The 23,704-nt window shown below is 39.4% G+C and overlaps 1 protein-coding gene across 8 annotated transcripts in view; it reads right to left on the minus strand.

The window, feature by feature from the left end:
• Positions 1 to 303: 303 nt before the first annotated feature.
• Positions 304 to 23,704, minus strand: part of bahcc1b (BAH domain and coiled-coil containing 1b) — a 99,520-nt gene continuing 76,119 nt past the window's right edge. For all 8 annotated transcript variants that reach the window (XM_046854524.1, XM_046854527.1, XM_046854523.1 and 5 more), the window contains 18 exons: positions 21,593 to 21,750; positions 21,073 to 21,209; positions 20,645 to 20,752; positions 14,121 to 14,241; positions 13,734 to 13,917; positions 13,434 to 13,643; positions 12,424 to 12,585; positions 12,117 to 12,349; positions 11,451 to 11,528; positions 10,320 to 10,458; positions 8,012 to 8,129; positions 7,773 to 7,848; positions 5,965 to 6,073; positions 5,749 to 5,865; positions 5,488 to 5,634; positions 3,359 to 4,569; positions 2,998 to 3,234; positions 304 to 2,895 (listed from right to left, as the gene is read on the minus strand). In XM_046854524.1, the coding sequence (XP_046710480.1) occupies positions 2,686 to 2,895; positions 2,998 to 3,234; positions 3,359 to 4,569; positions 5,488 to 5,634; positions 5,749 to 5,865; positions 5,965 to 6,073; positions 7,773 to 7,848; positions 8,012 to 8,129; positions 10,320 to 10,458; positions 11,451 to 11,528; positions 12,117 to 12,349; positions 12,424 to 12,585; positions 13,434 to 13,643; positions 13,734 to 13,917; positions 14,121 to 14,241; positions 20,645 to 20,752; positions 21,073 to 21,209; positions 21,593 to 21,750 (3,755 nt within the window). In that variant the 3' untranslated portion in view covers positions 304 to 2,685. The remainder of the gene's footprint in view (positions 2,896 to 2,997; positions 3,235 to 3,358; positions 4,570 to 5,487; positions 5,635 to 5,748; positions 5,866 to 5,964; positions 6,074 to 7,772; positions 7,849 to 8,011; positions 8,130 to 10,319; positions 10,459 to 11,450; positions 11,529 to 12,116; positions 12,350 to 12,423; positions 12,586 to 13,433; positions 13,644 to 13,733; positions 13,918 to 14,120; positions 14,242 to 20,644; positions 20,753 to 21,072; positions 21,210 to 21,592; positions 21,751 to 23,704) is intronic.

Genomic DNA, 23,704 nt, shown 5'->3' on the forward strand with positions numbered 1-23,704 from the left:
ATGTCCCTTCTGTCTCTCAAATAGACATATGCACTAACAGACTCAGGAGAATGGGAGATAATAATTACCGGACTCTCATTATGACCTTAAATAACCAGCTGCTTACAGCCCTACACAAACTGCTGAGCTCTTAATATAAGACATCACAAGTTTCCAATAATCTGTGACATTCAAAAAGCATGATCTACATGTATAAATGCATAACAGTGCTGGATAGGTGGTCATTTCTTTTGTTAGGGATGCATAGGAGCAATGAAGGCTAAATAGCTCACTACATGAAAAAACCAAAACATACCAAAGGAATAAATGTTTTACATCTTTTTTTAATTAAAGGCAACAACAAATGCATTAAAATTAAGATAAATAACTTGCCCAAACAATGCAAATATTCCCACAATGTTATATTCCCCACAATGTTAAAAAGTACATCAACCCAAAAATAATAATAATAATAACAAAATAATAATAATAATAATAATAATAATAATAATAATAATAATAATAACAATAATCATCATCATCATCCTCAGTGGGTCTCATAGTCAGGTTGTACAATGATTCCACTTTTTATCTGAGACTTTCTGCCACACTGCTGATGCCAGTGCCATGATATTCTGCAATGAATCCAGTGTTTAGTTATGAAAATAACTTTTCTTTTTATAGACCCCCAAAAAGTGACATTAAATTGATTTTCACATATGATTTTTTTTTAAAGCTTTTGCTTCTGCAGTGTAACAGCAACAAAGTTGTTAAAAAGTCTTTAGGACTGGAAGGCATTTCTGTCCTTTCTGAAAAATCTACATTAAACAGTCTTTACAGGCTTGCATATCAGGCAAAAAATATATGACAGACAATGGAGAATAGAAATAAAAATGCGATTTTTGGCAAAGCATGAATAAAAAGTGACGAGAGGCAACATTGAGATTTGATCAATTTAAAACCACCCCCTCAAGCAGGTTCTGATTGTCCTTCATATCATGTGACACAGGCCTTCAGTGCCCGAAGTGCCCGCTGGTGTGCTGCATCATCCAACCTCACAGCAATGCTGTTACCAACACTAAAACCTTGCCAGCAACATTACTGAAACATTGCAGAAACAAAAAAACTGTTTCTGTCAAATTAAAATAAACAAACAGTAACTGCACCATAGTGTATGAACATTGTCAATTTATCTGAAATTCACCAGCCAATGAAATTGCAGGTCTCCCATACCTTATAATCTATTTACACAGACTTCATTCATTTATTGCAATCTGTAAAATATCCCTTAGAGGTGCTTTGGTTTCTGCTTGGGAGGCCAGATTTCTTACATTAGCTATCTATTTACTAATACAGTAACTTTTTACTGACACACTGTTTGGATCTGGCAAAACATGGATGCATTGGCAACACATCATCTTGCATGACTGAAGTGCAAAAGTGCCACAAAGGCTTTTGTTGCATTTGTTCAACCTATAACCCACACAGAGGGCAATGCAATACACAAATGAATTCTGGAGGCTCTAAATGAAAATTGCAAAAACAAATGTGGAATAGATAACAATTATGTGGACACAGATGGCCCGTTCTGCATTAGTCACCCAGTGGACTGTTCAGCCACACTTATGCAGTATACTGAATATACTAACTTATTATGACCTGTTTTAAAAAAAACAGGTCATGTACAGTGCTGAGCTGGTGATTTGTGGATCACACAACCCTCCAAAGCAAAACATAAAATAAAAGAAAAGAAAATAAGAAATTCCCAATCAAACAGTTCTCATTAAAAAAATAACACAATCAAGCGCAAAAAGAGGAATATAGTTCTCTCTTCCTTTATATTATATTTACATTAATACCTTTTATATATATTTATATATTTACACACATAAAATAAAACAATTGTACAACTATACACCTGAATAAAAGGTACAGCAAGTAAGAGGTACTGAAGTGTATGGCTTGCTTGAAAAATTAATTTAAACATTAAATTAAAATTATTTTCATGTTCAGTTGACTGGGCATTAAAAATGATTCCTGGAAAATCCCTGGATGCCCAGAAGGTGTCAAAAGAATGGATTGTACACCTAATACATTGACTCTCAACTTAATTCCTTAAAGGTTTAAGTCAACAGCATGACACCCAGATCCTTCTGTTTGTGGCCATACTCTGTACAAACACACACACACACACACACACACACACACACACACACACACACACACACACACACATTCACACACACCATGCAAATGTTTTGGTCCAACTGAGATAAAATAAAAAATAAAATAAAAAAAATAGTCCTGATGAACTTGATCTGATGATGTTCAGTCTAAAGCGAACCCAGCTCTGTTCAGGGCTTCCAGAAGAGCAAAATTGAAATATTTTCCACAGCAAGGTTAATATAAATTAATATAATCTTGCTTAGAATGTGTCCAGTGCCTCGTTATTTTCATTGAGAACTAAATCCTCTTTTCTTGGCTGTTGAGTTGTGAAGGTGTCAGCCCAGATGTCACCCAGTGAGGCATGGCTACAAGGAGACCAGTAGAACTTCCTTTTCTTTTTTCCATGGAGTGCTAGTTTAGTGTCCAATTAAGGGGCTTTGAGCTGAGACCATTCTGATCACAGTAGAAATTGATTGTCAGCCCTTTAGCTATCCCCTCATCAAGAAGGAAAAACTTCTTCAGTAGTCATATGCCAGAACTCTAGCAGATTATTGATACTCCTTCAGCTGTCACCAGCTGGCCACTAGTAGGGTCATATGTTCCTGCCAGGTAGTAAAGGTCCTGGCTGTTGTTGCTGGGCTTCCTCAAGCAGCTAAGGTGCTCATATTCAGCTCGGCTAACCACCTGACACTTATGGGAAATGGTCTGGACATCATTTTCATCCTCATGGCAAGACTGATAAAGAGCATGCTGAGAAAGCAGAAAAAATACAGTTAGAATTTGATCTATTGATTATTACAAATGCGAGAATTATATAAAATTAAAAAGGTTTTAGCTACTTTTACAAAGTACCTTTCCATCTCGGTGCCTTTTGCCCAGTTTAGTCTCTTCAGGATGATAAAACCATTTTACCTTCACAACCATATTGCTGGCCCAAGATTCCCACAAGCTCTCAATGCGGCCAATATAAGGAAGGTGAGGGCGGCCAGAAGACAAAAATACTGCACAGTCACCCACTCTGATTATGTCTTTACCCCGGACAATGGCCTTGTAAAAAAGTTTCCGTGCTTTTCCTTTTAGACCTCGTCTCTAAAAACAAAAGACAACTTTATATTAGAGATTAGATCAATGTATAAAAATCAGACATTTTTCCAAACAGAATTATTTGGAATTTAATAAATTTGTGTAGAAGCAATTCATATATGAAGCTTACCTGAGTGGGGTTTCCAGACCACCGCCACAGCTGACGTGCTGGTACAAATGCAGACGAGTTGGGTGGACTGTCTGTCTTTTGCTTTTTAGGACAGTCTTTGGAAGATTTGGTTTGTGCTGTAGACAGGGAGTTGCTGGGAATCTCCTTTCTCCTTTGATGCTTGCCTGTACCATTGCTGACCATGGATTTTGTGCTGGTCACACCCATGGCTTTGGCAATAAAGGAGTGTTGTGGTGGGGTAGTTGTTGGCTCAGGATGTTGCTGTTGCTGTTTTTGAAGCACTGCATGATGGGAGGACAGGCAACCCTGCAAGAGAAGTCGAGATGCTTCCTCTTCATCTGAGCTGTAGGAGGAGTCATTGTCAGAAGAGCAGGCACTAGAACTTGACAGTGAGCCTGAACATGATGAGCTTGAGGAACCTGAGGAAGAGGAGGAAATGGACAGATGAGAGAGAAAGCGCCTAGGGTTGCGCATCGCTGTTCTTCTGGAATCTTCTTCATCTTCTTCATCTTCATCCATGTCTGAGTAGGAGCTAAGACAATCGCTGTGGCAGTTCAACACATAATCTGGATATTCACCAAGCCCTAGACCCTGAGAATGTTTCCGCATATCAGAGGAATTCTTGAGGAGGTGGCTACTACTTCTCTTGTCATCCTTCATTAGTAACACTGACTGGGAGCAATCCATATGAGTGGTTGTTTCGACTACATTTTTATTCCTAGAGCCTTTCTCCATTCTCCCCCCTCTAGATTCAAACTCCCCATTTCCAAGAAGCATGAGTGCTTTTCCATTTTTTGTCTTCGGAGAGGTTACTCCTTCATGGTCCAATTTGATGAGGTACTCTTTCCGGTCTCCCGTCTTTCTCCCCCGAACATTTGAAGTGCTCTTCTGACCAAGATGTAACCCAGACGTAGGTTGTTGATTACCAAAGGTTGTAAAGCCATTAGCAATGCTACTAAAAGAATCCACCTCGAAGGAAGTGCTAAAGATACCCTTAGCTGGTGTACCCATAGTGGAGCCAAGCAAGGGGAACGTGTCTGTCTCTTTCTCTTTTGCAGTTTTTCTAGACAGCCCATTGAAGTGGAACAAATCCAGAGATGGTCTTTTTCTAGACATGGTGACAGACGGCCAGGTAAGAAGAGAGGAGGCACTCCCAGTTACATTCTCAGACACACCACATTTTGTTGACAAACTGACAGATTTGGGTCTTCCTGTAAAGACAAAAATAATAATAATAATAATAAAAAAATCATAAAACATTCAAATCTTAAATAAATTAATGTTGCTGTGAAAATAAAGTCTTTTGATAAACAGTTTTTTCAGACATTGGCACAACCATGTGAAATTAATATGTCTGAGAACTTCAAATGGAAGTAAACCTGATCTGTTCCATTGTCATGCTTTTGCAGATAAGATCTGCTGAGCACAGATAGTTGGGCAGACAGATTTAAGCTTTCAGTTAGTCCTAAGGCATTTGTGCAAACTTTGTGCTTGCAGTGTTGCTTGATTGTCTCTCTTCCTTTCTTTTTTTACTCTATCTATCTCAAAAACAAAGCAGCCAGAAAGCCAAAACTTCTATGTCTGTAAGTATTTCATATGCTGGCAAACTATGCAAAGCACTGTGGTCCTATACAAAATCTGTTTATTATTAGTATTGATTATGTGTAGCAACCATTGGATAAGTGTGTGAGTTGTTACTATAGAAACAATGACATTTTAAAAAACACACATTAATGTTAACACAAAAAAGGCTTTGTATTGTTGTATTGTATTGTTGTATTGATGCAACAACCATAAACCACCAATGTATGATGTCATTTTTGCTACTTGGTTAGCTTTTGTCTCTTTTTTGGCATTTCTGTTCAAACTCTTTTAATAATCAAACACTGCTCTGGATGGAATGGTCTGTGAACTGTGGTCTTATACAGGTATCTTGTTCAAAACACATCTACCCAAAATTCCAATACCATTTTAAAATATATATTTTTTAAATAAATTGTTGAATAAAATATAATTTCCATGTTGCAATGGGGACATAAACATTTGTAATAAATATACTGCACAGGACTGCAAAAACCTATAGAACTGCACTGTTTTCTGTGATGTACAATTCAATTCTGGTTAATTACCTGGCTTGGCCTTGATTGTTTTCCCTGGTTCTGTGTTGCCATGCCATTCACAAGAAATATCAATCTGCTGAGAGCTCTTCTCCTGAGTGGAGCTTTTCCGTCTGCGACGAGTTGGAGATGCCAAGAGAGCTGGTGAAGGCTCTGCACCTGAAGTACATGGATCAAGTAACATTAGTTACAGTAACATATTTTGGTCCAAATGTATGTCTTTTCATTTCATAATAGTTTTCTTCTTATACTCAAGGAAAACTGCATACGTACAATATATTTGGTAACCGGGTGGAAGAAGGCGAATGTTAGGAAGGGAAATCCAGCCACGATCTCCATCATCAAACTCGACCATGACAGAGCCTTCTTTCTGCTCATCTCCAGGACCACCTGTGCATGATATTATCCATTGTTAACTTTAAGAAAATTAGGAGAATCAGCAAAATAAAAAGAAATGTGTCTTAAAAAGTATGAAGATGGTGCCCTGACCTCTACGAACATATCCTGGATACAAGCACCTTGAGCGCTCACTCCAGTATGCACACACTCTTGTTCCATCAGTAAGTAGATCCACTGTCTCCAGTTGCACATCTAACACCTGACATACACAAATAAAATGTGTATATCAGACATAACTAATAATAGTAATTGCATTGACATAGAAGGTGGTCTGGAATAAAAAAACCTGTTGTTTTTTTTTCAGTAAAACTGGGGTATGGATGCACATTCCAATTTACAGCTTGGTACAAAAATCCAAACCAAAAAAATTATAATAATAATAAATAAAAAATGGCCAAATCTGTGAGACATTCGTTCCACAGGACACTTTTTCATTCCAAATTTGATATCAAAAACAAGAATCAGCATCAGTGAATTGGTGCCTGCTTGAGAACAATTAAATAAAGGAGCCCAAATCGATGACTTTATTGTTAAATTGCCAACTTCCCTCCTACTACACAGCCTGTGCTGGCACCAAGAGCTCTTTCAGGCTTGGCACAAACGTGGTTACTGTGGTGAGGGGCCACTGATAGAGCAGGCAGCCAGAAGATTTAGTTCTGGGCCAGATTTGCAGGTAATGGTTTTGAAACAGCAAATAGATGATAAGAAACTGTAAACTATCCATCCATCCATCCATCCATCCATCCATCCATCCATCAATACTAACATTACCTATGATGGTGTTAGTTTGGATCTACATAACACAATAAGAGGTCATCAAATATTTTCATAAAGGAAGAAATTAAGCGTGTGTGTGTGTGTGTGTGTGTGTGTGTGTGTGTGTGTGTGTGTGTGTGTGTGCGTGAGAGATGCTAGTGGCAGTCATTCTTCTACTGGCAATAATGCTGACACACTAACAAAGATACTTGCTCACACACACACACACACACACACACACACACACTCACACACACACACACACACACACACACACACACACACACACACACCCCAGACTGATCAGGTCACTGATGAGAACAGTGGCAAGCTCACAGGTAGGGAAGGCTGCGGGGGAAAGCACTAAAGAAAGCATGAAAGCATTCACCATGAAAATACAGCATGAGAGCTCTGTGGCTCCAGGAAATTTCATAGACACACAACATTTAAAAACAAAACTGTTTTATAATAAAAAAATATGTAATTTATAGTGTATAATCATTAATCCTTTCCAAATTGATAAACTTTCCCCATAGATTAAATATACCATAACCAACTAGTCAAGCCCCATATATATGTTCAAGCATATAAGTAGATAAATAAGCAATAAAAACAGCAAAACAAATCCATGTGTGTGTGACCCTTGGAAGGGTTGAGCAGAATTAACAAGGAAGAGTCATCTACACTATGCACCTGTAACACTATATGGAGTGTCATACTGAACTTCTGGTCTGAATGACATCTGTAACCTTAAGCAACACACTGAATGCAGTGCAAAGCAATGAACTGGGCTCTTTCTGAAAAACACTAGATCCTTTAAGCAAGAACCCACACACCTCTCAACAACTGTTTCTCCACCTCTATTCCAAGATGTTAAAATTTTTCTTTGTTGAGGAAGTTGTGTGCAATAAGATTAAAAAAAAAGTACAATAAAATGCAAATATTTAAAGTGCTTTAAGCCTTAATTTATACCAATCATATATAGCAATCACAACAGTTTAGATGCTCATGCACACACACAAACAGATGTTCTGCTTCATATTATTTTAGCAGAAGCTTGGAAGGGGTGTGTTGGTCTGTAATAAGGGTGCGCATCAGGTCTTGCACAAGTTTTTGTGTGAAAAGTTTAGTTTAAAACTTACCGCTTCTTGAAGCAACTGTTCCAGAGAGTAGATCCTTGGCCTGTTTCCTCTCTCTCCTTCAATGACAATGCTGTAACTGTGATTAGGGATATGAGATAGAGTAAGGCTTAAGTGAAATGTGGTTTCCAAAGCATGTTTGTATTTCATGGAGACTTATACTGTTTACTGTTCAACATTTGTCCACAATTAATCCACTGATTTTACAAAGCTTCAAACTGCATGAATGTAGAGAGCCTTACATGTCAGGTAAGTCCAGCGTGTGTACATAGGCAGCATAAAGCAGCTCATCCTCCTTGGAGATCAACACTTTTAGCCCATCTTGCAGGGCATCTTTGGTAAGGACACAGTTAGGCAGGGCTGGACACAGAACAGAGGCAGAAGCATATGAGAGACACATCATTTACTGTGTTCCATGGCTGGATAGACAAATATAAAATAAGTGTCTCTTAGGGTCTGAATAAATGCAAGAATTAAATATGGCATTAATGGTTTTGCAGTGAACACTGTTAATCTTTTTTCACCAACAAAGTTTTGTGCCAAATCTGCAGTACATAATTTATGTGCATTTACAGTGTAATGTAATCAGTTTCCAAAACAATTTTGGTCTGAATCCAAAAACAAGTAACATTATTGGCTTGAGAACAATGTGCCTTTTATATGAACGATTTTATGTTAATGAGAACAATGTTATGTTGCTCATGACAACTCCAAACAATGTGAAAGGCAGGTTTTTAAAAGACTTGAAAATCTGAATATTGCAGTTGCAGATTAGTGGTTTAAATTGACAGTAAACATATATCCCACATACTTTTTCTTTTTTTAAGTGTTTGTCCTTCAAGGTATAATTCATTGAAACATTAGTTAGTTGCTTAGCTAGGAAATTTGCCTTTGGCTTCACAAAGCAATACAAACTATACACCACATAACAACCTAAAAGAACATCATAAAAATGAATAAGACAGCATCACAATCTAAATCTTACATACAATCAAACTTACATAAAAATCTCACACACATACACAGTGAATCTGTAAAGTATTGTTACAGCCTTATTCCAAAATGGATTTAATTCATTATTTTCCTCAAATTTCTACAAACAATACAACATAATGACAACATGAAAGAAGTATGTTTGAACTCTTTTCACGTTTATAAAAAAAAAATTATAATCACATGTACGTGTTCACAGCCTTTCCTTAATACTTTGTTGCAGCACCTTTGGCACCAATTACAGCCTCAAGTCATTTTAAATATGATGCTACAAGCTTGGCACAACTATTTTTGGGCAGCTTCTCCCATTATTCTTTGCAGAACCTCTCAAGCTCTATCAGGTTGGATGGGGACCGTTGGTGCACAGCCTTTTTCAGATCTCTCCAGAGATGTTTAATCGGTTTAAATCTGGGCTCTGGCTGGACCATTCAAGAACATTCTCAGAGTCGTCCTGTAGCCACTTCTTTGTTATATTGGCTGTGTGCTTATGATCGTTGTTTGGTTGAAAGATAAACTGTCACCGCAGTCTGAGGTCCATAGCGTTTTGGAGCAGGTTTGCATCAAGGATGTCTCTGTACATTGCTGCATTCATCTTTTACTCGATCCTGACTAGTCTTGCAGTTCCTGCCGCTGAAAAACATCCCCACAGCATGATAGCAGTTATGGTGGCTGCCACCATGCTTCACTGTAGGGATGGTATTGGGGATGGTATTTGCCAGGTAATAAGTGGTGCCTGGTTTTCTCCAGACATGATGTTTGGCATTCAAGCCAAAGAGTTAAATCTTTGTTACTCATGGTCTGAGAGTCCTTCGTGTGCCTTTTGGCAAACCCCAGGCAGGCTGTCATGTGCCTTTTACTGAGGAGTGGCTTCTGTCTGGCCACTATACCATACAGGCCTGATTGGTGTAGTGCTGCAGAGATGGTTGTTATCAGAAAAGTTATACTTTCTCCACTAGAGCACTTTCAGAGTGACCATTGGGTTCTTGGTCACCTCCCTGACTAAGGCCTTTCTCCCCCGAGGGCTCAGTTGGCTGGGCGGTCTGCTCTAGGAAGAATCCTGGTGGTTCCAAACCTCTTGCATTTACCGATGATGGAAGCCACTGTGTTCATTGGGACCTTCAATGTTGCAAAATATTTTCTGTATCCTTTCCCAGATCTGTACCTTGATACAATTCTGTCTCAGAGGTCCACAGACAATTCATTGGACTTCATTGCTTGGTTTGTGCTCTGACATGCACTGTTAACTGTGGGGCCTTATATAGACAGGTGTGTGCCTTTCCAAATCATGTCCAATCAACTGAATTTACAACAGGTAGACTACAATCAAGTTGTAGAAACAACTCAAGGATGATCAGAAAGGATGCAACTGAGCTTTAATTTTACAAAACATAACAAAATGTGGAAAAAGTGAAGCGCTGTGATCACTTTACGGATGCACTGTATATCATAAATAGTATAGTATCAGATATATATGAGTAAGAGTACTATAAGAGTATTATCAGAATTCCAAGGAAAAAAAATTTCAGTGTGTTCAACTAAGCCTGGGAATTTACTCACCTGGCACTATAATCTTGTGTTTCTCCTCTTCTTCCAGCTCCTCCTCCCCTTCAGAGAAACTGCTGTCATCATCCATGCGGAATCCCTCTTCTGCAGCAAAGGTCTCTAGCAGCTGCCTCATGCCTCGCCTTTTGGCATTCTAAGAGTCACAAACCAGAGTGTGAAATACAGAAGACATATCATCACTCACACAAGTATGCATCACCATTCTTCATTCATAGAGTACACTTCTACTAGTCTTACTGGTTATATAAGTACACAGCATAAAGGTACAGTCACAATTTAAATAAATCTGTTATGAACATTGCCAAATTAAATACTCATGCTGAATTGCACTTTCTGTCTTGCCAAGGCACCAAGTATTATTTTACAAATAATCAATGGTCACCATAGCCTTCAGAGAACATTGTATTTCGGTATCCATTAATGAGAAACCATCAGATACAGCTAGATCTGAGATCAGATCACTGTCCAGTGGAATATTACTATATATTTTAGGATTGTTAATTCACATGTATTCATGAAGAAATTATTGGACCATTATAGGTAGCCCTAACAGGTTTATTCTTGTGCACATAACATTGCTTAAATGCTGACAATATATTATAGTGACAGCAGTTTCACTATTGCAGAGGATTTTATTGCTGTGTCTTCAGGGCAAAGCTTTGATGAGAATTTGTGTATAGGCTCATGTTTTGTTTTTTTAGTCACTTGCTTGAAGCAGGAATTCCCCTCCATAATCACGCTTTAATTATGTAGTCAAAATTCTTTTGCAACACCTTGACAATGTTCTTACAAACACTGAGGTTGAGAGCCATTTCAAAACTGTTTCCTGTTTTGTTTAAACAAGGCATAGTTCAACCTGTGAAATAGCAAAGACAACCCAAATTTTCTTTATTGTAAGGAGATTTATGAGGAGCTTCTGATGGTTCAAATGATACAAGGTTGCATAATCCCTCTTAGCACGATGAGATTTTTTTATTGGTACAATGAAGCCAAGTCAGTTTGATATAGGCTGCCATGGTAACAAGATTACAACAAATTCTCTATGGTGCTTTACTTCTATTGACGGTGTTAATTCTAAACTCTAAAATTGTAAAAATTCAAGTCAAGTGATAGTCAGTGTGTCACCTGTTTGATTTTCAACTTTCTGTTCCAGTTAATATTCTCAATCTGAGATGACACAGTTCCTAGCAAGCAGCTTCTCCTCTGAAACAATCACAAAATGAAGACCATGTCAAGAACGCATTTTTATACAGCAATTAGTTTCAGACCACTAATTTGATTGTACAAGCCTTGTTCCAAGAGCGTGTATATTTAAAATAAACCACACTGGGACATTGTTTTTTTCATTCTGCTCGTCTAAGTTTACCATAAAAATTTCACATAAAATTCCACTTCTAAAAATATTTTTAAATGGTCAAGACAGTAGAGTTATTGACATTATCAGCAAACATGGCAAACAATACATTTTACATTCATTTAATTTGAAAAATATATAAGCTTTTCAGATAAAGATGAAAAGGTTTCACTGGATGGACTTTAACAGGAATATAGAAATATGAGATAGCTAGTCCGCTAGGTATATAAAGTGTTGCTTCTTTAGGATCTATTTCAACTACATTTTGGCAACACTGTATTATTTTGAGTAGTTGAGTAGCAATTGTTTATAGAAAATATATTAGTGCATGCATATTGTGTGTACATCTTCAGTCTGATATGCTCATGTTGAAAAAATAAGCTCATATGCTCAAGTTCAATCATGACAATTGTGACATATAAATACACTCTCCCTACCTTTTCAAAGGCTACAGAACTTTTCCTAGCTGTCCTTTCCAATGGAGTCGGAAAGCTTTTGAGATCCTTATTACGATGTAAGCTGCTCTCTTGTGAAACCCCTCTCCACCTGAGTGCATTTAGTCTCTTCTTCACCAGTAGGCAATTCCTGTCTTCACTGAGCAGCGATGGTCTAGAGGGGGCCCTTTTCCTGTGCTTCATTTCCCCTTTAGCAAGCAAGGCGGTGACAGACCCTAAAGGATGGTGGGCAAAACATGAGAAATGTTGTTGTATTTATTACAGACCTCACCCTGCATATAAAACTTACCAAATCCTTGTCTTTTCTTGTTGCATTTGGAATTCTGGCCAATAGACAGCTGTACTGTGGAAGAGGGGGGAGCACACGCTCCAGACTGTAGTGATTTAGAAGATCCATTTTTGATGTCCTCTGGCAATTCTTCGATGTCATAGATGCCATCATCTTCCTCTTCTGTGGGATAAAGGGTCGATTTAATGGACTGACATCCTGACTGGTCTTCAATTCTCAGTACTCAATACTCAATACTATCAGATGCAATTAGTATAAAAGCCCTGCAATGACAGTTCCCTCTGTGTGAAGTTTGATATTTAGCACAGTTCAAATCATAGGGGCCAAATGTGGCGGTAGTTGTCAACATTTTCAAGAAATGCAGTCAGTTAGGCCAAGTCACTGACAGGTTTGCTGCAAGCATTTACTGACCACCAGCAACTATCTGCCCCCTCTCTGAAGTGTGTGTGTGTGTGTGTGTGTGTGTGTGTGTGTGTGTGTGTGTGTGGGTGTCTCCAGAACTCAAGAGTCACAGATATCTATTGGCAGTTGCCCACTGGGGACAACGTGTCTCACATGGAGCAGAGATGGCACAGTGGTAACAGTGTCATGTGTCAACACTGTGGCGACACACTTGTCACTTACAGGGCACTCGTCAACACTTTCACATGAATGTGAAATGTGAAAAGGATAACTTTCATGGTAATTAACAGAGCGCTACCAAGAAGGCTCAGCTGAACCATGGGCTTAGCTCACATTAATATTTATTAGTGCTTTGGCTTTATTGGCAGTTTGTTCATTTATAGACCACTATATCCTATACATGATTAAAGCACAGATTGACTTTTTTACTTATGTGTTTAATTTTCTAATTCTAGCGCCAGGCCCGCTAGCGGTGTAGTTTAGGTTTTGGGTAGGCTGGAAGTCATTAATATTTTTAACAGTGTGACAGTTGAGCAGAAATGTCAAAGGTGTGCTGTTCAACATGGCAGGATACATCTCATTCCCTCTGTAGATAGATCATAATTCACCTGGCTCGGACAACTCGCTGTCGAAGGAAGAATTGTCCTTTCCTGTCACCTCCTGCTTGCTATTGGTTAAGACCTTGTTGGGCATCATCTGCTGGCTTCGAGTGTACAGGGTAGAGGAGGCATGGCCATGGCTGATCTTGGACCTGCATCCTCTCTGTATCATTATTCTCTGGCCATCTAAATTCTGGTGCAATGTTGTCTCAGTGTTCCCTGTTGAATAAAAGCACAAAAACAGAATTACATAAACCTGATGATCTTGGATTGTTGGGAGGTGACCTGAACAGACAGCTGTGAGCATACCTGTTTCACTTTGACGTCCAATCAGGTTTCTGTGTCTCTGCTCCGCTGACGAGCCAGAAGCAGGCTTCTCTATTTGACAAAATATGTTCTCTAGTCTAGAGTCACGCTTGGCACTGGCCTGTTGCTTAAGCTGGGACATCTTGGAGCTCAGCAGTTTTGGTCTGCCTCTCTGCCTACAGGGAGCCTTCATTTGTGTAAAAATACAAAAATGAGAAGGTCAAAAAAATAGCAGTTTAAGCTGCTTTTGTAACCATTATATGAGCTTTTTCACTCATTAATATCAATATAAATATTAATTTTATAGCTTTTTCCTCAGCAGTTCACATTTCCTCATATTGATGGGAGAAATATGACTGCCACATCTATTCGCTCTGGTGGCCCACTCACCTGTGTGCCACTAACATGATAGAAGGAACTATTGGCCATCTTCTTCCTCTTTGTGTGCTTTTCCCCGCCCCCAGCAAGCTCTTCCTCTGCAGCCAGCAGGCTTGATGCTGCTCCCACCAACCTGTCCATCACAACAGAGAGAATTCATAAGAGGAGTGGGGAGCAAGGGATGAAAAGGAGAGATCAGAGGAGAGCGCAGGGCTTGCCTTCCCTCTTCGTGGCTTTCTAATAACCCTCTTTTCAGCCTTTGATGAATGGAGAGGCAGGGGCCTCTTTCCCTGCTGCATGCTTGAAAAACTGGGATCTGACGGCAGACCGAAAAATATCTGAGCAAAGCACTAGTTAAGGAAACTCCCACTCATAATTTTGTTTGTTCTTTTTTCTTGTGTTTCCCGCTCTGCCTATTTTCTCACCATTTTGCCTTTAGCACCAATGGTTTTAAGGCTATGGATTTCAGTGTTACATTAATAGAACCCCCCTTCCTCTTATTACCATATCAATGCCATACAATGGAGCACAATTCATTGGCCTTCGGGAGGGCTAGTAAGAGTGAGTAAGTGTGCGTATGGCTGGCAGCCATCTAACAGTCCTATTAAACTGAAATTGGGTTGAGCTTACACACACGCCATAAGGCCCATGGCTGGGGTCTCGTTTTGCAGTCTGTGTGACTGCCCCCCCCCAATAGTAGCAGACAGTCTCTTCAAAGCCACCGCATGTCTGTCTTAGTCACTGCTCTGACAATTGGGGCCGCTGTCAGGCAGCCTGCCACTCACACCGGAATGATTGGCAGGTAAGTGTCAGAGGCTGTAGTAGCATGTGGTTGGTGGATGCTATGCTCCCATGTTTTAGTTGCTACTGGTATGGTGACAAAACAGAAAAACTGTGGCAGTTTGCTATACCCAACACACTCCACCAGGAATGCACTGTGATATTCACTCAGCAACCTATTAGTAAAAGATTGTGGACCATGTGTAAGGGCATGACGAGGCATTTTGTAGAGCTCCTGAGAAGCACAACTGTCTGAGCAATTGTGAGCTTCAGTCCTGGCAATACCATAGCCATCTGTTCACAAATACATAATTGGCCTGGATCTCTAGGTGGGAAGGACAGCATTCCTCTCTCTCATGTCAGTCAGTACAAACACAGCCAGTCACAAGTGTCTGTTAGACCATGTATAAAGATAAGACAGTTAGTCCTCTACAAATAAGAAGGTATTTGGTACAACACTTGGATAGGTTTGCCCCTTCTAGATTTGTCAGCCATTATGTGACAAAAAAGGCATTATAAATCCATCACAACCTAGCGCTAAGACCTCAGTGGAGCATGCATTTAGAAAAAAGCACATGTATATACATATAAAAACAAACACCCCTATTTTAAACATGCCAAAAAACTTTGTATTCACTAACATACACAAGGCCTGAAAAAGAACTGTGTCACTTGTGCTTTGCTTCTCCCTTCCACTTAGCTGTTAACACTGGCTGCCTGCCCTTTATTCTGGCCAGTGCTGTCAGATGGCATCAGTGGTCCCTGCACCCACAGTCCCCAAGCCCAAGCCCTACTACAAAGAACCTTTGCCAGGAGGGTCCATAAAGGTGGAGGGGGTAGGGAGGGCTGCCTGCAGAGAGTGCCAGGAGATACAGGGCCAGGACAGATGGGGGATGCGGGGAGGGAGAGGAATTCAACACAACCATACAACATAACAGGGAAGGTTTCTATTGCATGCAAGAAACCTTTTGTAAATTGTCTTAATACTAGGCAATCATTTTTCAAGGGAAAATAAATACCAATATAAGGACAAGTCACTTTTTAATTGACTAAAATAATATATATATTTTTTATTATTATTGTGCCTGTTAATATAAAACATCTAGACACGTTCATAAATACATACACAGATCCTTTCTCTCAGACAATACTGGATTGAAAAGAGCATAGAAAAAAGGTAAAAACAGCTAAAGTTGAGACATGATCTAGGAAAGAAGGAGATTGTAGCATACTAGTAAAAAGGAAACAAGAGAAGAGTAAGTGAAATAGAGAGAGATAGTGGGAAGAGATAATGAGACAGAAAGTAAAGTAGAGAGAAAAAGAACAGGGGTGGGGGTGGCAGGGCAGTCATGAGGGAGTCTGTTGGCCAATCTGAATTGCAGCTCTGGATCGATTGACACTAACCTCTATCGACCTGCCACCTCACTCTGTATAGATGCAACCATCTAGTCCCGATACGCAAACCCGGTACCCCAGCACCCCTCAAATAAGTAGACCTGGATTTCTACACAGCAATGCTACATTATCTTTACTCTATCTTTATTCAGAGAAAACAAGAAGAGAGTAGTGAGCATCTTTTTGAGAAATTCTGTTTGTCACACTGCAACTTGGTTACTGTTCCTTACTGTATCTTACAGGCATAACAATGTTACATTTGTATTGTCTGTTCTCATGTTGCAAAGTATTTAAATATTTTCAATACAGTAAAACTCAAATCTAAAACTAATAAACCACAGTTTCTATATTCACTTTCACACTTGCCATTAGGAGCTACAAAAAGGTCTCTTATCTACAGGAAAAAAAATACGTTGAAGTATTCTGCCTGACACAAAGTGCATCTGTATTCTGTGTCTGCTGCATTTGAATATAGCGCCAAGCATCAAAACCTCCCCTAGTGCCACAAGGGAGCAGGTCACTGTGGAAACTCAAGCGTAACCTGACACCAGCTACAGAGTGAGCTTTGGAGACCGATTGTTTGGGCTCATTGAGTGCCATGGAGGGGCTGCCTATTAAAGCCCAGTGTGCGAACAGAGCTGACAGAAATGACCCTCCCCCTTTCTCAGCCTGTCGTTACCCGATGGTGACCTTCTAACCTCCTGACCCTTCCAGCTCTTGTGTCAATCCTGTGTCACATTCCTCCTGTTAGCAGCCAAGCGGGTGGGAGAGCAAAGCGTGTGTATTTGTGTGTGCGTGTATTTGTGTGTGCATGTATAGAGAGAGGGGGTGGGTGTCTAAGACACACTGCCAGAGAATTCACAGCCCCCTAATTACAAAGGCCCTTCTCCTAAGAGAGGTCAGGATTACATAGTAATGAGATTCAGAGGAGGCGATTGATTAGAGAGCCAGGAGGAGAGTGAGTAAGCAAGAAATGAAGAGAGACAACACAACCAGAGTGAGTGAGTAAAATTGGGGAACTTGAATTTCACACATACACACGCAGGTTCTCACAACATGCAAATGGTTTGTACGGCTCATGATCTCTGTAAAACCATACAGGTGGTGTATAATGACATGCATGCAGCTCATACAGTGGAAAACAAACTTTCCATTTGTTTACTGTGGGGACACAACATTGTCCAAAAATATTATATGCACCTAAAAGCCAAAAAAAGAACAAAAAGGGCCAATCAATTTAAACCTACAGTTACAAAACAAATTAAGTAACAAATAGTGTATATACAGGTGCATCTCAATAAATAAAAAATTAGATTTATTTTAGTCATTCAATACAAAAAGTGAAACTCGTATATTATATAAATTCATCACACACAGACTGATATATTTCAACTATTTTTTCTTTTAATTTTGATGATTATGGCTTACATCTAATGAAAACGCAAAATTCAGAATCTTAATATTGCTTAAGACCAATAAAAAAATAAATAATTAAATAAATAAAAGAGATTCGTTTTTAAGACAGAAATATTGGACTACTGAAAAGTATGAACATGTACATAACTCAATACTCAGTTGGGGCTCCCTTTGCATGAATTTCTGCAGTGGCACATGAGGCGATCGGTCTGTGACACTGCTGATGTGTTATTAAAGCCCAGGTTGCTCTGATAGCGGCCTTCAGCTCTTCTATGTTATTAGAATAGAATAACCCTTATTTGTCACATATACATTACAGCACAGTGAAATTCGTTCTTCGCATATCCCAGCTTGTTTAGAAGCCCGGGTCAGAGCGCAGGGTCGGCAATGACACAGCGCCCCTGGAGCACAGAGGGTTAAGGGCCTTGCTCAAGGGCCCATGAGTGGCAGCTTGCCGATACTGGGGCTTGAACCCCCAACCTTCCAATAGGTGCAGTAACCCAGCACCTTAACCACTGAGCTATCACTCTCCTACAAAGGGTCTGTTGGGTCTGGCGTCTTATATCTTCCTCTTTACAATACCCCATAGATAATACAAATCCTGCTGGAAAATGAAGTCAGCATCTCCATAAAGCTGGTCAGCAGAGGGAAGCATGAAGTGCTCTAAAACTTTCTGGTAGACAGCTGTGGACTTGATAAAACACAGTGGACCAACACCAGCAGACCAACACTCCCCAGACCACCACGGACTGTGCAAACTTTACACTGGACCTCAAGCAACTTGGATTCTGTGCCTCTCCTCTTTTCCTACAGACTCTGGGATCTTGATTTCTAAAAGATAAAGATAACTTTGAAAAGATAACTTTGGCCCACTGAGCAACAGTCCTGTCCTTTTGGTCCTTTGCCCAAGTAAGACACCTCTGAAGATGTCTCTGGTTCAGGAGTGGCTTGACACAAGGAATGCGTCAGTTGTAGCCCATGGATACGTCTGTGCATGGTGGCTCTTGAAACACTGACTCCAGCTGCAGTCCACTCTTTGTGAATCTCACACAAATTCTTAAATGGGCTTCATTTCACCTTTTTTTACCACAATTTTGCTTTCTATTAATGTGATTGGATACAGCACTCTGTGAACAGCCAGCTTCTTTAGCGATGACCTTTTGTGTCTTACCCTCCATGTGCAGGGTGTCCATGATCGTCTTCTGGACAACTGTCAAGTCAGCAGTCTTCCCCCATGATTGTGTAGACTTAACCAGACTGAGACACCATTTAAAGGCTCAGGAAACCTTTTCAGGTGTTTGGATTTAATTAGCTGATTAGAGTTTATTCAAATTTTCTGAAATACTGAATTTTAGGTTTTTATTAGCTGTAAGCCATAATCATCTAAATTAAAAGAAATAAACACTTGAAATATATCAGTCTGTGTGTCATGAATCTATGTAATATAAAAGTTTCACTTTTTGTATTGAATGACTAAAATATATAAACGTTTCAATAATATTCAAACTTACTGAGATGCACCTGTATAGGACATTATTTATGGTTTCAAAAAGAGTGGTTTTCTTTTATCTTTTCTTTTTTTTAATGCCCTTTCCTCATTATTTACACATAAGCATTTCGAGATGATATTGCTCTACTCACTTCTCATCTACACTATATGGACAAAAGTTTGCGGACACCAGACCATAAGATTTAATTGGTTTTTGAGCATACCATTCCACACTCCATCCCCATTTGCTGCTATAATATTTACCACTTTTCTAATAAGATGTTAGACTGGGAAGAAGTGTGTGTGTGGAGATTTTTGCTCATTCAGGCACTAGGAAATGAGCAAAGTCAGGTACTGATATAGGGTTAGGAGGCCTTGGTTGCAGTCAGTATTCCAATTCAACTGAAGGTGTTCAATAGGGATTGAGGTCAAAACTCTATAGCAGAACACTCAAGATCTGCTTTAATTCATAACTTAATGGAGCTAGCTTTGTGCACAGCGGCATTGTCATGCTGAAACAGGTTTGGGTCTCTGAGTTCAAGTAAAGGGAAAATTAATTGAATTAACTTTGGTGTACTCTGTATAATCAGTGCAATCATGTGAATTAAACAATGAACCATTTTTCAGTATCATCCTAATATTTAACATACGAACAATACAAAAACACAATAACTTCAAATAAACACACAACAATACACAAATGACATGTACATTATTTTAACACATTAACTATAAACATAGAGTCAGTCAGGCTTCCTTCTCCCCTATAAGCTTTCCAAAAAGGACTTTATAATTCTGATTAAATCCAGTGGCAGTTATTTTTTTTATTTAATTATTTTGGTGGATGGCATTATTAATGCCATGGCTAAATGTGGCATGGGTAAAGCATGTGTAATTAAGCTCCAGCTCTTGTTCTCATTAGTGCCCCACTAATCAGCCTGGTCCATAATAAAAACTGAGTTTTCTTAATCAGATAGGGTAAACAGGTTTGACGGAGTTTATCAAACTGTCAGCCTGGTATAAACAGAAGTGCACCTCAAAATGGAATGTACATTCATCACAGTGACAATCTTGTGCTCTGACTTTTTGCCGGCATTTGGACCCCTCGTTTTATCAAATTAATATTGTTGGTGCGTCAGGGGTTAGAAGAAGTCCCAACACTTGTAATCAATGGAAGCTGTAAATATGATTAATCAGTGCAAATAGTCCTTCATTAAGCACTTAGTCTGCCTTATTTAAACCAGTACCACCCCTATTTACTTACACACAATGAGAGATCGTAGGGACTGTTCCAGCTGACTGTGTTTACTGTGTATAATCATGGACATATAATTTTTGAACCACTACTTGGTGTAATCTATTTGAATTAGAATTTTTACACTTTGACTAACTTCTGCACTCTCTTTCTTGCTGCCTTTCACATGCACAATTCAGGACACAAATGAAAGAAACTCACTTGACCCTCTTGACTGTATCTGTGGGGGTAGTTGATCCTGCGGTGGGCTTGCGTTTCCGTGGTCTGCCAGGGCCTCTGCGAACTGGGCTTCTTGAGGTATCCTCTTTTCTGTGAACACACGCAGTTAGTCAGTCACACTAATTCACACTAATGGTATATAGTGGATAGCACTAAGCCATCCTAATTGTTGCTGTGACTAGGAGAAAGGGCTTAAGCGAACACAGGGGACTTAACCTTACTGGTCAATAGCTTAAGTAAGGAGGACACTGCACATGCTGGGTGGTCTTAGCTGTTGTATGTGAGTAAGGTGAAGAATAGCTTAAAAAATGCCTTCAAGAATGAGTGTAAGATGTAGACATGGTATGTATATTTGTTCTCAGGTGTGTGCATGTGTCTGTACGCATGTGAAAAGGTGGCTCATCACTTACTGATGATCATGTTTTCTCTGAAGCTTGGTCAGTTCTTTCTGTTTCTCCTTGTAGCGCCGCTGCAGCTCAGCCAGCTGCACCCTCATCGCAAGCTCCTCCCTGTCTAATGTTTCCATTATACTCTTCACTGGACATGCCTGAAAACCCCACCCACAAAACCCACATGGGATCAGCTAATAAACTTGTCTGTTAACATCAAATATGACTGGACCTGTCTGCTTATGTAAAGCTGAAGATAAACAGACTAACACAACTTTGACCAAAAAAAACCAATCAATTTGTTCACAATGTCACATTTATGGGTACTTTTTAAAAAGAAACTCATGTAACAGGTTTTTGTAAAATGTGATTTTGTAAGCAAATAATATGATGTTCCAGTAAGCAATAATAAATTAATTGCTTAATTTTTATGCATTTATTTCAAAGGGAATTAAAGAGACTTATGAACAGCAGTTACGATTGAAATATAATGGTAAATGGTAATGAAAAGAACACGTGTTAACAGAAGAGATAGTGATACCGGTTCATGTTGTGGTGTCCATTTCCACTTCCTGCGCATGTTAAGTGTACGACGTAAAGGAGGGAAAGACTCTGTAGTGTTGGGTGGAGTCACTTCTAATGCTCGTGCAGTTGCAAGGGTTGCCAGACTCTCTAGGTCAATTAGCAGTCTCTCTTTTCCTGCAGGGACAACCAATGAACATATCTGAAATGAAATGCTGCACATATCTGCTTTCACATGATAACACAATGAATGAGAATCAGTGTGTGCATCAAGTTTATTTCCACAGAGCTGTAGGTGGTACAGCAGTACAGCAATAGGAGCTGTACATGAAAACACTGGCCCTGAAATGTTTGCACTGACCCACTGTCCACCAAAGGAAAACCTTGAGTAATGTGAAACAAATATTCATTTTTTCTTTCAGTCTCTCTCTCTCTCTCTCTCTCTCTCTCTCTCTCTCTCTCTCACACACACACACACACACACACACACACACACACACACACACATACACATTCCCTTAGACAAGTGAACTGATGAGGTGTACTAGGTCTTGTGGAAACAAATAAAAGTTAAACAGACCAAAACTACAGTGTATGTGAAGTAGAGGGCAACTACTAATACAGTGTATGCAAAGCAGAGGGCAAAATAAAGAGCAAACAGCCTCTAAGTATAAATTTGTATCCTGCCACCACCTTATTTCTTTTATTCTCTGAATGAGCAATGATGATAGCTGTTAACCAGAGAGCTTATCTCCGTACATGAGATCTAGATGCCAAGAGCCATCACAAAGACAGAGAGAGAGAGAGAGAGAGAGAGAGAGAGAGAGAGAGAGAAAGCGATATGGAGGGGGGATTTCTCTACATTTAACTCAGTCATTAGGGCAAGCCACACGCTCACAGCAAATGAGCCTTGAATATTCATGACAACCCAAACTGGCCTAGGGACACTAAGGAGACTGTGTGTGTGTGTGTGTGTCTGTGTGTGTGTATATATATATATATATATATATATATATATATATATATATATATATATTGAAATAAGAGCAAGAGAGTGACAGATGCCACACCAACACAAAATAAAAACAATTACAGTCTCTGCACTCAGTGAGAAGAAGAGTGAGAGAGAGGTGGGATGAGAGTGAGAGAAAAGGCACTACAGGAAAAAATTATGAGAGAGAGACAAGTGAGGAACATGAAGGAGGAGAGAAGAGGAAGACAAGCCCAGAGGGTGGTGGGAGGCAGGCAATAAGAGGTAAAGTGTTTATTGAGCCATCTATTTATTCTCAAACATGCCCTCATTACTGACATGGAAAGAATCCAATTTCCTCTACAGAGGGGAAAACCCGGGGAAATACACACACCGTGCACTGGCAAGGTGGAGTGTGCGGGTGCAGAAGACAAGCATGTGAGTAATATAGAACAGAAGGAGAGAAAATAAGGAGGATGTTCGAAGGAATCAGGTAAAACGAGCAAAACTGGTAAAGAACTGTTTAAGAGTGATGGCAAGTCCTTACAGCTTCAACATGAAAGAAAGTGAGAAAGAAAGAATTACAAGAAAGAAAAGCAAAGAAGAGAAGCGAAAAATTTTAAAAGAAAATCAAATAATGAAAAAAGAAACCAGAAAAATAAGAAAAAAAGGAGAAAAAAATAGGAAATAGGAAATAGGAAAAAAGGAAATAAAGATTGAGTTATCCATTTAAAAATAAGCAAAATAAACTGAACAAAAAAGACAAACAAAAAAGAAGGGTGCAGACCTACTCAATCCAGTAGAGGTCTTTGGTTTCCCAGGAGTCTTAAGTATCTTAGTTGATTGACATCACTATGGCAGTTATAGCGCAGTGGTGTTCAAGCTGAAATCAATCTACAGTCAGCCCTAATGAGACAAGCTAAACCCACCATGCCAGCTACAGCTCATGCAGTCTCTCAGGGCTGAAGGAGTAGAGAGGAAAAAGGAAAGGGCCCAGATCCCAGAAAATACAGTCCTGCTAGATCAGCGCCCTTACTTTAACATCTTAGTTTGGTTGGGGCTTTTACAAAACCCAACTGTTATTCTCTTAATTACAACATGGGAATGCTATGGTCCTAATATACTGTATGTTTATTACGGATTTTAAAGCATTTATTTATT

This window comes from Silurus meridionalis, chromosome 7 (genome assembly GCF_014805685.1).
Source record: "Silurus meridionalis isolate SWU-2019-XX chromosome 7, ASM1480568v1, whole genome shotgun sequence".
In the NCBI taxonomy this organism is placed as follows: domain Eukaryota; kingdom Metazoa; phylum Chordata; class Actinopteri; order Siluriformes; family Siluridae; genus Silurus; species Silurus meridionalis.